The sequence below is a fragment of the Silurus meridionalis genome, chromosome 22 (assembly GCF_014805685.1).
Source record: "Silurus meridionalis isolate SWU-2019-XX chromosome 22, ASM1480568v1, whole genome shotgun sequence".
Lineage (NCBI taxonomy): Eukaryota > Metazoa > Chordata > Actinopteri > Siluriformes > Siluridae > Silurus > Silurus meridionalis.
In genome coordinates, this window is record NC_060905.1 from 22,051 (window position 1) to 43,544 (window position 21,494).

At 38.4% G+C, this 21,494-nt stretch overlaps 1 protein-coding gene across 1 annotated transcript; it reads left to right on the plus strand.

Annotated features, from left to right (window-relative positions):
- Nucleotides 1–36: 36 nt before the first annotated feature.
- On the plus strand, nucleotides 37–21,317 carry fkbp10a (FKBP prolyl isomerase 10a). Its single transcript, XM_046834844.1, is given in 11 exon segments — nucleotides 37–811; nucleotides 10,093–10,241; nucleotides 10,452–10,641; nucleotides 10,714–10,859; nucleotides 17,451–17,640; nucleotides 18,629–18,774; nucleotides 18,937–19,126; nucleotides 19,514–19,569; nucleotides 19,572–19,655; nucleotides 19,785–19,948; nucleotides 20,879–21,317. Coding segments are annotated over 11 exon segments (1,689 nt in total). The 5' UTR covers nucleotides 37–617; the 3' UTR covers nucleotides 21,059–21,317.
- The last annotated feature ends 177 nt before the right edge of the window (nucleotides 21,318–21,494 follow it).

Consider the following 21,494-nt stretch of genomic DNA (forward strand, 5'->3'; position numbering starts at 1 on the left):
TGCCAAATCAAACATGCGGATGATCCGCTGTGGCGCCCCCTAATGTGAGAAGCCGTAAGAAAAGTTTTACTGTACTCTCTAAATATTTGGAAAAAGATCAATTTAAGAAATCAGTTATTCGATCATCATAAAAAAAAGTCCTTAAACCCTGGTGTGGAAGATTTTTTAAGAAACTTCAGTCTATTTTATATGGACTTAGAGGCATTTGTGTTGAAACCCCAAGGTTGAGCTGGAAGTCGGTCACTTACAATCCATTACAGTGAAGTGTATTCTCCTCCGCTCTGTCCTGCATAAACCGTGTGTGTGTGTTTTAGGACCTGGGGGAGGTTTCCAGCTGTGCCCGTGTTACAGCTGTTATTATCCGTTCTCCTTAGTTCATTTTAGTCGAGTGCGTGTGCAGATGTTTTGTTTCTGAACTACCGAATCTCTTTCACTGCAGATTGGAGATACACCCGATCTCTCTCTCTCTCTCTCTCTCTCTCTCTCTCTCTCTCTCTTCAGAGAGAATGCCCTGAAACACTTCTACAAACAGAGAAAAAGTCAGTAAGGCTATCTGTATTGTTTAGGTGTGTGTGTGTGTGTGTGTTTGAGCGAGCGAGCGAGCGAGCGCGAGAGAGATGGATGTAAATGTGGCGCTGTGTGTACTGTGTGCGTACTGCGCATGCGCGATGCCTAACCCCGGTCCCAGTGCGGAGCTGCTTATTGATCGCTACTCGTTACCGAGCCGCTGCGGCAGAGAGGTTCAGCCTGGGGATTATGTTCGGTACCACTACACCGGGTCGTTTCCGGACGGGAGGATCTTCGACTCCAGGTGTGTGGAGATCATTAATAAAGTTAAATCACAGAAGTACATATTAATGTTAATGTCATACTGCTTTTTTTTATTCTAACAATCAAATGTATGTTAAATGATCCTGTTCCAGTGTATCTTATTTACATTTACATTTATTTAGCAGACGCCGTTATCCAGAGGAATGTACAAAGTGCTTTGAGTCTATAATAATAAAATGAATAAATCTACACTGGTACATTTGGAAACTATTTAACCTCTAATACACACATCCCTCACTCAGATATTCATGTTTTAAAAGACTTTGGTAAAAATTCTGAAGTTCTGACGGTAATTTTTTACTCAAGTAAAGAAGTTTGAGCTCTGACATGTACTAAAGTAAAAAGTAGTCATTATTACTACCTGTTTTGGTGTCACACTGGTAATTCAATTCATGTTTATTTGTATTGAACTTTTAATAATATACATGGTCTCAGAGCAGCTTTACACTGATAATGTGGTGATAAAAATGTAGATGTTCTTTATAAGTGTAAGTTTGTCCCTGATGAACAAGTCGGTGGAGACTGTGGTGAAGGAAAAACTCCCTGAGATGCAGAAGGAAGAAACCTTGAGAGGAACCAGACTCAAGAGGGAACCTCATCCTCATCTGGGTTCCACCAAATGTCCATTTATTACAGATAAACGATGTTGAGGTGCAGTGATGGAGATCAGAGCAAACTGTAGTCCTGAGTCAGTGTAGCAGACTGTTGACTTTAACTACAGTCCAAATCCATCCTTAAAGCTTCTGTTCTTAGTCCGTAATTTTATGGATCTCCAGGGCATTGATGAGGAACATCACCAGCTGCACAGAGTCGCCTCCAATCGAAGAGAACATCATCCAGAGGCAGACCAGGAAGAAGTGGGAAGATCCGAGGAGGAAGGAGGAGCAGGAACAGTGATCACTGGAACCTCAGGAGCATGTTTAACTTGACGACAGAGAGAGAGAGAGAGAGAGAGAGAGAGAGAGAGAGTCAAGTCAAGTCAAGTTTATTTGTATAGCGCTTTTCACAACAGACATTGTCTCAAAGCAGCTTTACACAAATCAACAGTGATGGTGAATGGTGTGAATTTGTCCCTGATGAGCAAGCCGTGGCGACTGTGGCAAGGAAAAACTCCCTTAGATGTTATGAGGAAGAAACCTTGAGAGGAACCAGACTCAAAAAGGGAACCCATCCTCATCTGGGTGACATCAAGAGTTTGATCATAAATCTTTCAACAATACAGAACACTGGACAGTGAGAACTAACATGATTACTGGAGTATAAGATTATAAGTGATGTTCTTTCTGCAGTCTTAAACAGTCTATATGGTTAGTAGCTCCGAGTTTTATGAGCTCAGCATTTGTGATCACCACAGATCCAGCATCAGCTTCTCCATGCCAGAGCCTTTAAACACTCCAGGAGGTCCAATGTCAAAACTCCACACATGTAGCGGGATCCAAATGGCACTGGTACGTCTCTAGATGGTTCGGGATGTTTGTGAGTTCGGCATCTACTTCTTCAAAGGTCCGTAATCATCACGAGGTGGGAGGTGACTGGAGCTGGCCAAACCTCAGGGTGTCTCGGGATGGGGAGAGAAAGAGAAGCAGTGGAGAGGAATTAGCGTAGCTGCTGTTCATGATATTAACAGCACAAGTTGATAATGTGCATGTGATCAGATGTTCTGGAGCACAAGGTTATGATGTGAGACGTATGTTATGTGTAGGCTTTGCTAAAAAGATATGTTTTAAATCTGCACTTAAACTGGGAGAGTGTGTCTGAGCCCCGAACACCGTCAGGAAGACTATTCCAGAGTTTAGGAGCTAAATGTGAAAATGCTCTACCACCTTTAGTGGACTTTGCTATTCTAGGAACTACTAGAAGCCCAGAGTTTTGAGATCTCAGGGAGCGTGGCGGATTGTAGCGTGTTAAAAGACTGGATAGATATATGGGAGCCAAACCATTTAGTGCTTTATAAGTGAGGAGTAATAGTTTGTAGTCTATTCGAAACTTAACAGGAAGCCAATGTAGGGATGATAAGATGAGGGGAAGAGGGGTGACAGGAAGAGAAGGATATGGATTATTAAGTCTCCTGATTGTTGTATGAAAGTTAATGTCACTGTGCAGTTTGGAATCTGGTGAGATTCACTGTAGCAGCAGAACTAAAAGGGAGAAGCAGAAGGAAACCCAGATATGAGGATCTCTGGGATAAGAGACGACCCACCACACCACCATCAACAAACCTGAGTGAACGTGTGAGAGTGAGGAGACAACAGAATCTAAATATCCCAGTTCACCAAACACTCCATATCCATGATCCCTCCAGATCTGCTCCTTTACCTCACAAACACCTACTGACTAAAGACTCCACTAAATAAATATGTGTTCAGCCTCGACTTGAACACTGAGACTGTGTCTGAGTCCCGAACACTGATTGGAAGGTTGTTCCATAACTGTGGGGTTTATAAGAGAAAGATCTGCCCCTGCTGTAGTCTTCATTATTTGAGGAACCAACAAATAGCCTGCACCTTTTGATCTAAGTAGGTGTGGAGGATCATCCTGGTACAGAAGTTCACTCAGATGCTGTGGCGTGAGAGCGTTAAGTGCTTTATACGTCAGTAGTAATATTTTATAATCAGTGTGAGATGGAATTGGGAGCAGTGTAGATGATTAAAACAGGGCTGATGTGCTCATATTTTCTAGATCTAGTGAGGACTCTTGCTGCTGCATTCTGAACTAACTGAAGCTTATTTCTGCACTTACTCCAACACCCAGACTGTAAAGCGTTACAGTAGTCTAATCTAGATGTTACAAAAACATCAACTAGTTTTTCGCATCCTGTAACGACATCATATTTCTAATTTTAGCAATATTTCTAAGGTTAAAGAAGGAGATCCTGGTGATATTATTCATGTGAGACTCAAAGGAAAGACTCGGGTCAATAATCACACCAAGGTCTTTGACTGCTGTACACACTGAAACAGAAACACCATCCAGAGATGCTACGTAATCTGAAAGTTTACTTATAGCTGCATGTGGTCCTAGTAAAAGAACTTCTGTCTTATCTGAGTTGAGCAGAAGGAAGTTATTAAGCATCCACTGTCTAATGTCCTTTACACACTTCTCAACATTGTTAAGCTGATCTCTCTCATCTGGCTTTGCTGAAATATACAGCTGTGTATCATCAGCATAGCAATGGAAGCGAATCCCATGTTTATGAATGATTTCACCAAGAGGCAGCAGATATAAAGAGAAAAGCAGTGGGCCTAATACAGATCCTTGTGGAACACCAAACTTTACCTCAGAGCTGTTCCCTTTATTCCAACAACGTTCTCAAGTTCAGCAAGCAGGAGATGATGATCAATGGTGTGAAAAGCTGCACTGAGGTCGAGCAAAACAAGTAAAGAGACAAAACCCTGATCCGAGGCCAATAACAGTCATTTACCACCTTAACTAGCGCCGTCTCTGTGCTATGATGAGGCCGAAATCCTGACTGATACATTTCATAAATGTTATTCCTCAGTAGATGTGAGCAGAACTGCTGTGCTACAACCTTTTCTAGAATCTTGGAGATAAAGGGGAGGTTTGATATTGGACTGTAGTTGGACAGCTGACAGGGTGAAGGTCAGGTTTCTTAATAAGGGGGTGGATAACTGCCAGTTTGAGGGATTTAGGTACAAAACCAGTGCTAATGGAAGAGTTTATTATTTTAAAACAGGTTTAATTTCCTCTGGAATGATCTGTTTGAGGAAACTTGTAGGTGAGGGATCGAGAATGCAGGTTGATGATTTTGATGAGGAAATAAATGAAATGAAGTCGTTCACTTGAATAGGAGTGAAGCTTTGTAATTGATGGTCTACTATAATGACACTGCTGTCTACAGGGTTATTTATAAAATAATTTGGATTTATATTAACCGTCTGGATTTCTTGCCTGATGTTTTCAACTTTATTTTTAAAATGTTGATGAAATCATTACTACCTATTGATGGTGTGCATGTGAGTGCAGTGCTTTTATTCCATGTTCATGTTGCTGCAGTACAGAATTATTTTCTATGAGGGAGGAGAAATATGCTGATCAGCAGCACTAAGAGATTTTCTAGAACTCAGGAGATTCTCCTTCCATGCTATTTGAAATACTGTTCATTTTGTTTGACTCCATTTAAGTTCTAATTTCTGAGTGGTCTGTTTTAAGGTGCGTGTATGATCATTATACCACTGTGATGATTTTTTCTCTCTGATCATTTTGGTCTTAAGGGGAGCTCCATCATCTAGAGTGTAACGGAATGTTGATTCTAGATGTTCAGTGGCCCAGTCGAGCTCTGCAGGGTCTGACGGAGATCTATTTAATATCAACATTTCCGGAAGATTATTGATAAAACGCGCTGCTGTAGCTGACGTGAAAGTACGCTTAACACGGTAACATGGTGAGGTAGTAATGAAGTGACTGAGGCAGATTTGAAAAGAGATAAGATAATGATCTGAAATAACTTCAGACTGTGGAATTATGACTATTTGTCATTTAAATTTAAATGTTAATAATAAATCGAGAGTGTGTCTTCACTATGAGTGGCTCCTATAACATTCTGATTAATTCCAACTGAATATAGAATGGACACAACTGTTGCTCTTAAGGAGTGTTAAAATGAATTTTAAAGTCACCAACAATTAATGCTTTGTGTAAAGAAGTAGCTAAATTTCTAATGAAATCTGCAAAATCCCTGAAAAAAGTAGAGTCGGGCCCCTGAGGGTCTATAAATAATAATTGATGGAATTGACTGACTGGACCTGCTTTTGGACATTAAATATTTTATGTTGGTTTAAAAAACTTCAAATTTTGGTTTACAAATTTTGTGTTTAGTTTTTTGTGTAACTCTTAGATTATTATTATAAATAGCTGTGACTCCGCCTCCTCTGCCATTTAGAAGGGGTTGGTGTATGTAACTATATCCAGGAGGACTAGCTTCATTTGATGCTACATATTCATTCGGTTTAATCCACATTTCTGTTCAACACATCATATTAAACTACTGGTCGGTAATAATTAGGTTTATAGTCAGCGTTTTTGAGGTGAGAGAGATCTGATATTCAACAATCTCATCCTTAGATCAGAGGTGCTGATGTGCATTCAGTCCTGTTTAATTTAATGTTAATGAGGTTACTTAAACAGACTTACTGAGAATTTCTATATTTTGGTTTTGCTCAGGGGACAGACACAGTCTCAATAGGTGGATTCTGAGTGATGACGTCCCGCCCTAACAAGCCAGCCTTGCCCTCAAAATTGCTCCAATTATTAATGAAGCCCACATTGTTTTTGGAGCACCACACGGACATCCAGCAGTTCAGCGACCATAATCTGCTGTATGCAACATCATCACGCCACAGTGGGATGGGGCCAGAGCACGTTACTGCATCAAACATTGCCTTTGCTAATTTACACACCTCTATAATATTACTCTTAGTAACCTCTGACTGTCAAAGGCGTATATCATTAACGCCTACGTGAAAAACTACGTGAAAAATCTTTGCGAACCTGTGCTTTCCTAAAACCTTAAGCTGACCTGCTATTTCAAATAGCAAACTAGCTTACACTTCTCACAGATAAAATTATCGCTAACAACAGAGAAAGAATGACTAAACATGTCACACTTCACACACTGAATGAGCTGGATGTTCGCCATAGCAAATTACGTACCTTAATGTGGTTATTGTAGTGTGTGTTGGTAGTTCTGATGGGAATGTCCTCCACTCACTGCTTTCAAACCCTCAAACAGGGAATAAAGCGTTCTTCCAAAAGAAAAAAGAGAAGAAATGGAGCCAACGGAAAGTAGAGAATACTGGAAATGAAAACAATATTTTAAAAAATTTTAATGCCAATGCAAACACAAAATTCCCAGCAATCAAATCAACAACAGGAAGCAACGTTACACGGCTCAACAGGGCCTCCTCTGTGCGCCCCAAACTGTTACCACACAGTTGTAACTGAACCTCATATCATAATAATGTAAGATGATGATGATCGGGAATGCCTCTGTTCTCAGTCATGTTTACATCAATTATTCCTTCTGTCTCATCCATGTTAATCCCAAGATTCGTGTTGCCTTCTGCATGCTCATTGTGAGTTTCATAAACTAGTCTACATCTGTGGTCTGTGAGAGACAGTTGCAGTAGTCCAGTCTTGTAATGCCAAGAAACTGAACAAGCACCTGGGCAGCCTGTGTGGACAGAAATGGTTACATTCCTCCAGATGTTGTAGAGAAGAAAATGACAAGATTGAGCCACATTAGCAACATGTGAGGAGAAGGACAGTTGATTGTCCATAGTTACCCACGAGGTTACGAGCAGTGGCTGAAGGGGAGAGCAGAGAGTCATGAAGAGTTATTCGGAGATCTCTGGGATGATCCATGAAGATATGTCTGTTAAGCATGTCGAAACCCAAGTGGAAGCTGTGGTATCTAAGGAAGGGAAAAAAAAGATGAGTTAACTTTCATCAGCATAGCAGTGGTAAGAAAACCCATGTCCATTAATAGAGTGGGTATATATATATATATATATATATATATATATATATATATATATATATATATATATATATATATACAGTACAGACCAAAAGTTTGGACACACCTTCTCATTCAAAGAGTTTTCTTTATTTTCATGACTATGGAAATTGTAGAGTCACACTGAAGGCATCAAGGGCTATTTGACCAAGAAGGAGAGTGATGGGGTGCTGCACCAGATGCATCGAGATGGTTTAGGGGTGAGCTGGACTGCAGAGTGAAGGCAAAAGGGCCAACAAGTTCCAAGCATCTCTCAGGGAACTCCTTCAAAACTGTTGGAAGACCATTTCAGGTGACTACCTCTTGAAGCTCATCAAGAGAATGCCAAGAGTGTGCAAAGCAGTAATCAAAGCAAAAGGTGGCTACTTTGAAGAACCTACAATATGACATTTTTCAGTTGTTTCACACTTTTTTGTTATGTATATAATTCCATATATATTTCCACGCGTTAATTCATAGTTTTGATGCCTTCAGTGTGAATCTATAATTTTTCATAGTCATGAAAATAAAGAAAACTCTTTGAATGAGAAGGTGTACCGTGTATATATATATATATATATATATATATATATATATATATATATATATAAATAAATTCTTATACTGAATCAGATTATATTTTAATATACTTTTATACTTATTTTATTTACTTTAGTAGTTATTTTTTCATATTACATTGTATTTCTTTCATGTTTACAAGTTGGACAGTCCTAAAAAAAAGCATTTCACTATGTCATACTCTGTATGAATATGTATGTGACAAATAAAATTTGAATTTGACATGATTTAAGGAAATTGAGTTCCTCTACCAGATCATCACTACATGTTTCGGAGACATAAAAAATGCATTCTTTAGAAAGAGCAACCATAGTCTCTTTACAGTCTCTTTACTGTACAGAGGTACAATAGTTTTATTTCTCAACAAATTTACTTTCTTTCTGTGCTTGTCTTTGGTATTCATGAAAAACAGAGGTCTTAAAATCTTCCACTTTGTGTTTCCTACTCTTATGACTGTACAGAACACTGGAGAGTGAGAACTAACATGAGCACTGGAGTGTGTGATTATAAGTGATGTTCTTTCTACAGTCTTTTACAGTCATTATGGTTATAAAACCAGGAGCTACTGAACAACTCATAAAATAGCACAACATTTGTGATCATCACAGATCCAGCATCAGCTTCTCCATGCCAGAGCCTTTAAACACTCCAGGAGGTCCAGTGTCCAAACTCCACATGAAGTGGGATCCAATTGGCACTGGTACGTCTCTAGATGGTTCGGGACGTTTGGAGGCATCTACTTCTTTAAAGCTTCATAATCTTCATGAGGTGGAACGTGACTGGAGCTGGAGCCTTTAGTGGACTTTGCTATTCTAGGAACTACTAGAAGTCCAGAGTGTTGAGATCTCAGGGAGCGTGACGGATTGTAGCGTGTTAGAAGACTGGAGATACATGGAGATAAACCATTTAGTGTTTTATAAGTGAGTAGCAGTAGTTTGTAGTGGATTTGAAACTTAACAGGAAGCCAGTGTAGGGATGAGAAGATTGGGGTTATATGATCATATTTTAATGACCTTGTGAGAACTCTGACTGCTGCATTCTGGACAAACTGAAGCTTGTTTATTAATGACGCAGGACATCCACCTAGTAATGCATTACAGTAGTCTATTCTGGAGGTCATGAATGCATGGACGAGCTTCTCTGCATCAGATATAGACAACATGTTTCTTAACTTAGAAATATTTCTAAGGTGAAAGAAGCTGTTTTTGTAACTTGGTTGATGTGATATTTGTAAGATAAGTTGCTCTAAAATAACTCCCAGGTCTTTTACTGTGGAACTAGTGGTTACAGAACATCCTTCTTAATGCAGGTTAAAATGCTGGAGCTTCTGTGTACTGGTTTTTGGGCCAATAAGCATCTAGAATATATAATTAATTACATTTTGCATAATAATTAAAATATATATGCATAAATTAACAAACATTATAAACAAGCATGTGAATGTAGTAAAGGTGCAGTTAATCATGTTTAAAAAGCTCTATTATCTAACCATCTTACCAGCTTTAGCAGCCCAACAAATCAATAACAGCATTTGTTAACAAATTTCATGAATTATACATTAATTTCATTAATTACGATAATTTAATTATTGATTAGTATTGAGTAGTTGTTGCAGCTCTACATACACTTTTTACTTTCATCATGTTTACACTGTCACACTAATTCACCCCAAGCCGAGCTAGGGTTAGGGTTAGGGTTGAGTCTTCTGCTAAAGGAGCTCTGCTGTTTGATTAGAAGATTATGGAGGAGATGCAGTTTATTGTCCAGAATGGCTGTGAGTTTACAGAGTCCCCTCTTTTTTCTCATTGTAAAACTGTCTGGTAAGCAGCCAGCTTTCTTCTTTTTTGCATCTCTAAACCTAGAGCTTCCTCCCCAGCATACTGCAGCAAAGAAGACTGCACTGGCTACCACATTTCTCCTAGTACAAGGAAGACATGATTCCAGACTCTTCTTGCACCAAGGTGGTGGAAAAAACTTCCACTTGGTGTCTGAACAGCTGAGACTACCAGTCTTTAAATGTCTAAAGACCGACCTCTTCCAGAGATTATTAAATTAGCACTAGGGGAAAAATTGCTTTTTAATTGTTTTTCTGGGGGTTTAGACTGATGATATTCTGAGTCATAAATGTTTTTTTTCTTTAATATGTTTAATATCTGTCTGTTTCAAAGTGAGAATAAAGGCAAGGCATTTGTTGGACTGGTGGGTGTGGACAGTAAGGTGATTCCAGGCTTGGACAGAGGAGTGATGGGTATGTGTGTGAATGAGAGAAGGAAGATCACCATCCCCCCTCACCTTGGATATGGCATCTCCGGAGCTGGTAAAATCAAACCCAAAACACGTTAGCTCACTGTATCACTGTCCGAGGTGTAGCTTAAGTAGAGTGTAAATCTTCCTCAGATGGAGTTCAGGAAAGAATGAGATCATAACCACATCATTCTGATTATTGCACTCTACATTAGAAGTTAATATTTTAAAATCACATTGTCCACACATCTCTCTGTCTCTGTCTCTGTCTCTACTTTATCAGGTACAGTGATTCCTTCAGATGCAACTCTGGTGTTTGATGTTGTGTTGTTGGACGTGTGGAATAAAGATGATGTTGTAGACACTCGTCTGCTCTTAAAGCCATTGTCTTGTCGCCGCTCCGTGCAGCATGGTGATTTTGTGCGCTATCTGTATAATGGCTCACTGATCAATGGCACAACCTTCGAGTCCAGGTTTGAATGCTACATTATTAAGAGACAATAAAATAAAAGCGATACTGCACAGGTTTACTCTCTCTCTCACAGTTATGGACAAAATGTCACATATGACACGTACGTGGATGAAGATCACCTGATGAGAGGCATGGTCCAGGGGCTAATGGGAATGTGTGTTGGAGAGAAACGCTCCATCATCATTCCACCATTTTTAGCCTACGGGGAGAAAGGATATGGTATACACACACACACACACACACACACACACACACACACACACACACACACACACACACACACACACACACACACATTCACCTTGTGGGTAGTTTAAGTACACTGATGAATAGTTCTTTAAAAAACAAGTGTATGTAAAAAATGTGCAAAAGTGCAGTTGATTAACCAGGAAATTCGTTGAAGTTTTAAAAAGTGTTGGATGAAGGAAACAAACGATGTAGTTGAGTTAAAGTAGAGATAAACTCAGTAAAATAAGACAATAATGTGTGTGAGTAATAGTACAAAAGTATTTCCCTTTAAACGTACTTAAGTATCCAAAGTACTATGATTTTTTTTAAATCACAAGACTCTTCACTTAATCAACTCAGTTAATGTGTAAAGACTTGAATGTGACTCTCAGCACACTGATCTATTAATAAAATTATATAAATAATTTAAACACTGATTGATTTCTATTAGAATTATCATGAACCCAAAACCTTAATTTTAGTGAAAACAATCAGACAAATAAAACCACGTGTGTGGTGGTGAGTTCAAGTCTGGAGTTTCTTTATCATTTATTCCTCTCTAAATGTTCTGCTTGATGTTGAACTGATGCTGAACTGTATGTTGGTGATCAGTAGATTCACCGAGCGCCGATCAGAACATGTGTAAAACAGAGCGTGCGCTCGATCCTGATTGGTGACTCGCTGCGTGTTTCACCAGTTATGTTTTTATCCTCATTAATTCAATTTATTTTTATTTGTATTGCACATTTAACAATGAACATTGTCCCAAAACAGCTTCACACAGATAAGGTGGTGATAAAAATGAATACGATGTTCTTTATAAGTGTAACTGTGACTGTGGTGAAGGAAAAATTTCCTGAGAAAACCTTGAGAGGAACCTAGGGTTAGGGTTAACTCAAGAGGGATCATCCTCATCTGGGTGCCACCAAATGTCCATTTATTACAGATAAATGTTGTGGTGCAGTGATGGAGATCAGATGCAAACTGTAGTCAGTGTAGCAGACTGTTGACATTAACACAGTCACACTGTCAGGGCAGTGACCACATGTAGGAAACAGGAGTAAATCAATCATTGTTTATTGAAATCCAGAAACTAAACCAGAGTCCGGGAGAGTTACTAACTGTAAAACGGGGATAATCCTGAAAGCGGGTATAATTTGTGGAGCGGGTATGATCCGTAACGCAAGTACACTCCATACAGCGAATACAATCTGTGAGGCAGGTATAATCCGTAAAACGAGTATAATCCTGTGACTGGGAACAAGAAGCATGAACCAGCGGGGAATGCTGGTGGTCTGGAATCCGTTATATCACTAAGCATGACTAAGTAGATCCGACAGTGAGTGAGGTCAGAACTTATAAAGGGGGCAGGTAATGTGGAACAGGTGTCGTTGATTAGCGCCAGGAGAGACTGAGAAAGAGCCTCGGAGGAAGGCGTGGCAGGAGGATCCCTGACACAGACTAACGCAGCGAACACATGAGAGTGAGGGGACGACAGCTTTTAAATATCCCAGTTCACCGAAATACTCTATATCCATGATCCCTGTTCAGTAGGAGTAAACCACTAGAATTGCTGTTATCTGTTATAATTATATTGTTATCTAGAGGCTTATATATTAATCTGTTTTAAAAATAATAGATTTTTGAATATTTACAATTTTATTATTGAAAAATTTAAAATCATTGTTGCTACTTATTACTAGTGTGTTAGTGTGGAGCTTCTATTACTAGTTAATTTTGAATCAAACTTTATGGGTTCAGATGGTGATCCACTCAATGTTGATAACTCTGTGAGATTATTGAAAACTGGCTACAGTAATTAAAGTGAATGTGCATAACACAATGTAACGTGTTGAATCAGGGTCAAGGGATACAGTGAGGAAAATAAGTAAATGAACATTGCTGCTATTTTGCAAGTTCTCCCACCTAGGAATCATGGAGGGGTCTGAAATTGTCATCGTAGGTGCATGGCAACTGTGAGAGACATAATCTAAAAAAAAAAAAAAAAAAATCACTATATATGATTTTTAAACTATTTATTTGTATGATACAGCTGCAAACAAGTATTTGAACACCTGTCTATCAGCTAGAACTCTGACCCTCAAAGACCTGTTAGTCTGCCTTTAAAATGTCAACCTCCACTACCTCCACAACCTCTCGCCTCGTGGGGTCTCAATGATCCTAAGTAAGGTGAGAAATCAGCCCAGAACTACACGGGAGGAGCTGTTTAATGACCTGCAAAGAGCTGGGACCACCGTTTCCAAGGTAACTGTTGGTAATACACTAAGACGTCATGGTTTGAAATCATGCATGGCACGGAAGGTTCCCCTGCTTAAACCCCCATCATGCTTTGGGGTGTTTTTCTGCACATGGGACAGGGCGACTGCACTGTATTAAGGAGAGGATGACGGGCCATGTATTGCGAGATTTTGGGGAACAACCTCCTTCCCTCAGTTAGAGCATTGAAGATGGGTCGAGGCTGGGTCTTCCAACATGACAATGACCCGAAGCACACAGCCAGGATAACCAAGGAGTGGCTCTGTAAGAAGCATATCAAGGTTCTGGCGTGGCCTAGCCAGTCTCCAGACCTAAACCAATAGAGAATCTTTGAGGAGCTCAAACTCTGTGTTTCTCAGTGACAGGCCAGAAACCTGACTGATCTAGAGAAGATCTGTGTGGAGGAATGGGCCACAATCCCTCCTGCAGTGTGTGCAAACCTGGTGAAAAACTACAGGAAACGTTTGACCTCTGTAATTGCAAACAAAGGCTCCTGTACCAAATATTACCATTGACTTTCTCAGGTGTTCAAATACTTATTTGCAGCTGTATCATACAAATAAATAGTTAAAAAATCATATATTGTGATTTCTGGATTTTCTTTTTTAGATTATGTCCTCACAGTGGACATGCACCTACGATGACAATTTCAGACCCTCCATGATTTCTAAGTGGGAGAACTTGCAAAATAGCAGCGTGTTCAAATACTTATTTTCCTCACTGTAGTTCGCCTAACACGAGCTGCTGCAGAAATCAACCAAAACACACACAGTTTGCGTTCCACATCTCATGCTTTATTCTCCTGGCAACAGCGTTACTTCCTAATCAGAAGATAACTCAAAAAATGTAATCATCAGTCTTGCACACATGCAGTATGTTCACAAAATGACGCTGTGCTCTTAAATGAGCCACAACATATTTCACCCGTTACGGTAACATGGAAAGGTACATATGCTATGACTGAGGCAGATTTGAATGGAGATGAGGTAATAATATAAAGAAAACATTAAAATGTGGAATTATGACTATATTTTCTGAATTGAATCCAAATTATTTATAACCTCTTAGTCGTCAGTGCCGTGCCCGTGTGACCGATATCCCAGTGTTCTCAGGTGTTAATGTTTAGCAATAGATTAAATAAAAAGGGAGAAGAGTAACCATGACTAACTATACATCATTCTAAAGCTCTAAGACTCAAGCAGCGATTTCAGATCACCGTTTTTCAATTGAAAAAGCATAACAAATGTATTTGCTGAATGTGTGTAAGCAGTACACAACAACATGCATAACAAAATGCAGTACTTACATTATGATTGTAATAACGAGTCACTAACACATCCACTGCTGCTAATCCCAGTTTAATATCAAAGATGAGGCTCCACTGAACAACATGCCATAAAGCATTTTTACTCCAAACAACCAATAGTGTTGTAATTAAGATGGTTATTCTTTTGTTTACGTCACAGTAATTCGGGAGTTGTATTGTTTGTATATGTTTCGGAATAACTTTTGCATAAAAAACGACATCTTGCCTGTAAAAAAACAAATATGGCTGGTAGAATATAGTGTTAGGAAACAAATGAGACCACAAAAAAAAAAAAAAGTAAAAGAGGCGGTATCTTGGGTTTAAGTCTTCTCTCTATAGGCAGGTGTTGTGACGTTCTGTTCTGCATCACCTTTCATTTCAAACCTTTTATTTCCAGCCAGTAGCATTGTGGAAACAAAATGATTGATGGAAAATGTAGACAATAAGTGCAGGATTCTAATGATATATAAAAGGATTTTATTCCCCACGTGGGGAGTCTTGATTTTAGTACTCTTTACAAACTCTTACTGGCCGAAGAGAGGAGCACATGCACAGTGACACCCCAGGAAGTGATGCAGCTCTCAGTTCTGAACAGCTGTTTCCAGCTCGTGCTAACTGGACTTTGTTTACCAAAAAAGAAAACAAAGAAAAAAGAATAGTCAAATAAGTTGTTTTATCTGAGATTTGCACAAAGCAGCGATGTGAAAAATATTCTTGGGGAGGAGTAACAACAGCGAATTGGAAATCTGCATGGGGATGGAAAATCTGAGCCTATTTTACATCTGTAAGATACAATATATCTCCCTTTACAGTTTTATATGATTTTATAGGTTTTATTCCTGTTTTTGTTTTATAAGAGAAATGCTTGAAACGTGTGTGTGTGTGTGTGTGTGTGTGTGTGTGTGTGTGTGTGTGTGTGTGTGAATATGAATGGTCATGACTGTGAAACAAGAGCTTGTCTGCTACCTGGACATCAATATAAATATTAGTTTAATATCAATATCCAAACAAGTAGAACAAAAGCCTTTACTGGTCAGCAGCTCATTAATATGCAGACTGTATGAATAGAGTATAAATAAACACCTGAGTTTAGCAGGTGTTTCTCAAACAGGGGAAAAAGGATCAGACATAGTCTCAGATACACGTTTGTAAGAATCTCATTGTCATGACAATATTGCTAAAATTTGAAATATAAACTCATGAGGCATGTGGCTTTCAACCCAGTACTTTTCTGGATTGCTCCAGAACTGATTTCATGTATTTATATATGAAATAAAAATAAATGTTTACTGCAGGAAATTTATATCCATGGCACTTCATCATCTATAACTGATTATCTTTTTGATATTAACTTTGAATAATAGACAGTAAAGCTCAAAGTGTCTTCTTTTTAAAGATATTTAAATTGTAGCCCACTTTTATCTGGAACTGTTAACATTTACATTTAGGTAGGGCATGTGAGTCCCAAAAGCTGTGGCGAAGGCTAACAGTTTAAATCAAGAGTGTGTTAAGTCAAGAAGCTTTTATTGTCATTTGAACTATATATATATATCTGACGCAGTACACAGTGAAATGAAACAACGTTCGTCCAGAACCCATACATACAGCAACAGTCACAGAAACAGAAAACACAGAGTTAAGGACTAGTAAGTGTCATCGCCACATAAAGTGCATGTGTGCAACCTGGTGTGAAGTGCAAAGACAACACGAGACAGTGTAAGAGAACACAAGGCAGCTAGTGTCACTATGATGGATTCTATAACATTACAATTTATATTTCTACTGAATCTAAAATGGACACTGCTGTTCTTAAGTAGTCGACCTGATTATCAAAATGAATGTAAAAGTCACCAACAATTAATGATTTGTCTAAAGATTAGGTGGATTTAAAATTAATTCTGTAAATTCTACAAAGAAAACAGAAGATTACAGAATTATTATAAATATACAATTGACTGACTAGACTTGTTTTTGGATGCTACATATGTTATGTTTGTGTAAACAATTTTGAATGTGATACATTTATTTTTAGTTTTTTTTTGTGTGACATCTACATTCTTATTCTAAATAAATGTGACTCCGCCTCCTCTGCCATTTAGACAGGACTGGTGTATATAACTGTTTCCAGGAGGACTCGCTTTATTTAACCCTAGATATCCATTTAGTTTACTCCACATTTCTGTTAAACACGGTACAATAAAACCCTCATCAGGAATAGTTTCATTTGTAATCTGTGCTTTTGACATGAGAGATTTACTATTTAACAGTCCTATCTTTAGATCAAAAGTACTGGCTTTGCGTTCAGTTTTATCTAATTTAGGTAAGTTACAAAAACAAACTTTCTATAGATTTCTAAATTTTGCTCATAAAACAGTTATGCGCATATTAATATGGACTCTAATTGAGGACTCGATGCAGCTAGCCTGGTTTGGTTTAGTCTGCTTGCCTGCTCCCCGGATTTGGTTCTGAATTATCATGTTAACTGAGACTATGAGTTATATTGAGCTATATAATAAAAGGCATATTACAAATATTACTTGGACTATATTTAGAGCACTAAAATCAGTAGTTACTACTGATGTATAAAGCACTGAGCGGTCTCGCACTTCTATAACTTCTATACCATTATGATTCCCATGCCTACTTAGATCAAAAGGTACAGGCTATAATGTTATCTCTCTCCAGGTTCTCTTCTCTAAATTAACCATTGCATATGGTTGCCTGGAAACTGAAACTTTTAGCTTTTTATTTGAATGCAAATCTTGGCCTGTCTGATTTCAATGAAATGTAACAAGAATTTTTTAATGAAACTCACATGCATGAATTGCATTGGTCTTCATTATTACAAATTTTGTGCATCAGGGTTTAGGTAGTCAGTGTTTTCTTGCACTCAGGTTTTTAGCTTGTTTGGGCGTTCAGGTGAAAAAGTGCTGCATCTGGTGTCAGTGTTTGTTGATGAATGTGTATATGTGTGTCTACATGTGTGTCTGTGTTTTTAGGTGTGAAGGTGCCAGCTCATGCAACGGTGGTGTTTGATGCGCTGCTCATTGATGTATTTAATGTGAAAGATGATGTACAGGTAGAGGTTCTTTATGTTCCTCAGCCCTGCAAAAGAAAGTCAAAGAAGGGAGACTTCATACGTTATCATTACAATGGAACATTCCAGGATGGAACACTGTTTGACTCTAGGTGAGCAATTCTTTATAATAATGTTCCAGAGCCATATGAAATTTCAATAATAAGAATAATAAAAGGGAAAAAGACTACACACAGATTAGACATGTGTAGTGCAGTGTGAGGATTAGTTTGGTCTGGGGTTATTAGAGTACATTGTGTGTAGTTTAGTGCATTGTGGAGTCACTGGGTGTTTCAGTCCAGTACACTTTGCAGCGTATTGCATTGTGGGTTTTGTTTAATATAATAGAATTTAATAAAATATAGTAGATAATAGTAGTAAAAGTAGATTTTAGTGAATTGTAGTGTTGTGCAGTGTGTCACCTAGTTCATTGTTCACTCAGTTATAGTGTAGTTTGGGAATAGTAGTGTTTTAGGTCAGGGTGTAGTTTAATACTAGTTTTAAGTGTGGTGTGTGATATCAGTGCAGTGTGGGGTTTAGTGCAGTGTGGAGATCATACAGTATATCCTCCAGACCTTCTTCAGGCATCATTAGATCAGATCAGATTGGATTAAATTAGACAGAAAGCTCAGCTGAGATGCATCACAGAGATGTGTTGTGCACTTTTCTTTATGGCTGAGAGCAGTGCAGTTACCAAACCAGCAACCAGTGAAGATTTTTAAGCTTCTGAACCTCAGTGCTAAAGCTCAGTGTATGTTAATGAGTGCTTGGGCTTTTCACAAGCAATTTATTTGTCTTGTTAATGTTCAGTGAGTTATTGCTTTTAAAACTCCACAGTGATTGGTTTCTAATATATCACCATTTATTATATTAAGGGTATAATAGTTAATAATAAGGGAATACTGGAACTCACCCTGCTCTGCATGATGGTAAAATACAATAAAGGTCCAGCTTCACTGGGAGAGATTTAACCCAAGCCTAAGTGTTTAATCTGTTTATGAGCTGCAATCTTCAAGCACATTTCTCATGTACAAGTTTTTCTTGTGAATTTAAGTGGAGATCTGTAAATAAACATTAGATACTGTTGTGCTAAATATTCAGCTACCAGCGCAAAAGTACGTACAACACGTTTGTTGGTTTGGGTCATGTGATCGCTGGAGTGGATAAAGCATTGCATGGAGTGTGTGTGGGAGAAAAAAGACACATCATTGTTCCTCCACATCTCGCCTATGGAGAGAACGGGACAGGTGACACACACACACACACACACACACACACACACACACACACACACACATACGTTTAATTCAGTTCAAAACAGCTTTACAGAAATGAAAACATTATTTCATGGTAGGTTTGTGTGTGTGTGTGTGTGTGTGTGTGTGTGTGTCTGTGTGTGTTGTTCTCAGGTGACCTTATTCCTGGTTCAGCAGTGTTGATATTTGACCTCCACATCATTGACTTCCACAATCCAAAAGACTCAGTGGATATTCAGATTACCCACAAACCCCTGCAGTGTAACAGCACCAGTGCTGCTAATGACCTCGTCACTTACCACTACAACTGCTCTCTGCTGGACGGCACCCAACTTTACTCATCGTAATTAATCTCTCACAAAGATATAACAGTCCTAGCATTCAGCATTCACTTAATCAGTGATTCTACCAAAAGTAGTTTACTTCATTTGTGTGACTTCTTCCTATTATATTTCATTGCATATTGTCATATATATATATATATATATATATATATATATATATATATATATAAAACATTGTGACATATACAGTATAAAACTCCTCCTTACAAATTTACACACACACACACACACACACACACACACACACACACACACACACACAGAGCTTACACCAACGTTCCTCCTACCATGATATGCCGGTTTGGCGAGTGTATAAAGTGAAAACTAGTTGATGCTAAAAGCAGCAATAAATCATGTGTGATAACAGAAGCCAATTCTCTCTACAGTGCTGACTTGGGTAGACCTGCACAGGCGATTCTTGGTCAAGCAGAGGTCATTGAGGGCTGGACCAAGGGTTAAAGGGCATGTGTGTGGGGGAGAAGAGGGAGGTGATTGTGCCCCCCCACTTTGGACATGGACGAAATGAAGGTCCCTGACGCTTTCTTAGCTGGTTCTCAGTCTCAGCTGCCTTTGTGTTTCAAATCCCCTCTAAGATTCAGCAGTTTAAACAGTTGAATTGTGTGCTAGTACAATGTGTTGTCCTTTTGTGTGTTACAGGTTCTGTGGTTCCAGCAGATGCAGTGTTGATTTTTGAACTAGAGTTATTGAATTTGCAAAAAGGCGTTCCTGAAGGCTTCTTGTTTGTCTGGCTGGAAGAGATTCCAGATCCTCTATTCAGCTTTATGGACCTTAACCAGGATGGAGAAGTTTTACTAGAGGAGGTGTTGCATATTATTGTGTTTTTGACCTTGTTTTTATGATGGTCATATTCAAAATGTATGTCTTCTGATTGTCAAAATGGATAAAATATCAGACCCTAACCCTAACCCTAGAATGCAGCTTATGTCTGATGGACATAATGCAGCATAGTAAAATACTTGAATGTTGAGTGAAAGTACCAGGCACCTTGCTGGTTCAGGTGGACAGGAGGAAATGGTGTGTTTGTTCATTAATGAGTAATGATTTAATTTCATGACTGTCTTTAACAAAGACCCAAAGGGAGTGGGTGGACCCAGGTGCAGAGATAAACTTCTCATCAAGTCAAAAGTTTTTTTTTTCAATAATTTTTTTTATCTTAACATCCAAAAGAGAGGCAGAAAGAAAAAAACATAAGGAAAATCAAAAAGGGCAAAGGATCAGACTGGCGACATCTGGTGGGCAAAGGAAAGAATGACAAAAACAGAAAAATCCCGAACTTGATGTGAGATTATAGGATAAAATAACTTGCAGTATCTGTTCTGTTGATATATTCCAAAAATGTAGAAGGAGAAACATGTGAGTATGTAGTGTAGGATGTGGGTTAGGGGTAAAGGTATTGGCAAATTTTTTTCAACTTTGTCCTCATAAAAGGTATTATCTTCAGCACTGAGGAAGAGCTGGTGGATTGAGAAAAAGAAAATATGTGGTGAAGTTTGCAAAGATCATGTGCAAAAATGTCCAGCTTTGTAGAAGGCAGATTTAGCAGAACTAATTTAATGGTATCCCAGCAATGGTGATGGATACTTTTACATTGTTTGTTTTTTATGTTATGAGGGTCCATAGTTAGCTCAAGTAGGCTTTTGCCATTTAAGCTATTTATATTTATAGTACATTTCATAGTGATACTGTACCTGTACATAGATTTGTAATGTCTCCTCTTTGTCCCACTCCAGTTCACAACATTCATCCAGCTGCAGGTGTCAAAGAGAAAAGGTCGTCTCCACCCTGCAATGGATGCTGAAGTAATCATCAAAGAGATGTTCACCAGCCAAGATCAGAATGCTGATGGGAGAATCACAGAGAATGAACTAAGACTTCAGACAGACAAGACAGTGGGACATGATGAGCTTTAAGGGAAAAAATGCTAAAGAACTCTTTTTACCTGTTAATCGGAAACATCAAGTTTTGCGCTTGAGCCAATATTAATCAATAAATATATGATTTAGTTTAAGGTCAGACATACACAAGGTCATAATTTGACACTTATTACACATTACATATATAATGTTGCATTTAACCCCAGAATAATTCATTCCTTTTCCCCATCCATTTTGGTGATCAGATAGCTAATGACACAGGTGCATCTCAATAAATGACAATATTATTGATTTATTTTAGTAATTTAATACAAAAAGTGAAACTAGTACATTATATAGATTCATCACACACAGACTGATATATTTCAAGTGTTTATTTCTTTTCATTTTTATGTTTTTCGCTCACATTTAACAAAAACCCAAAAAATCTGAATACTTTATAAGACCAATCAAATGTTCAGTGAATTGTTGG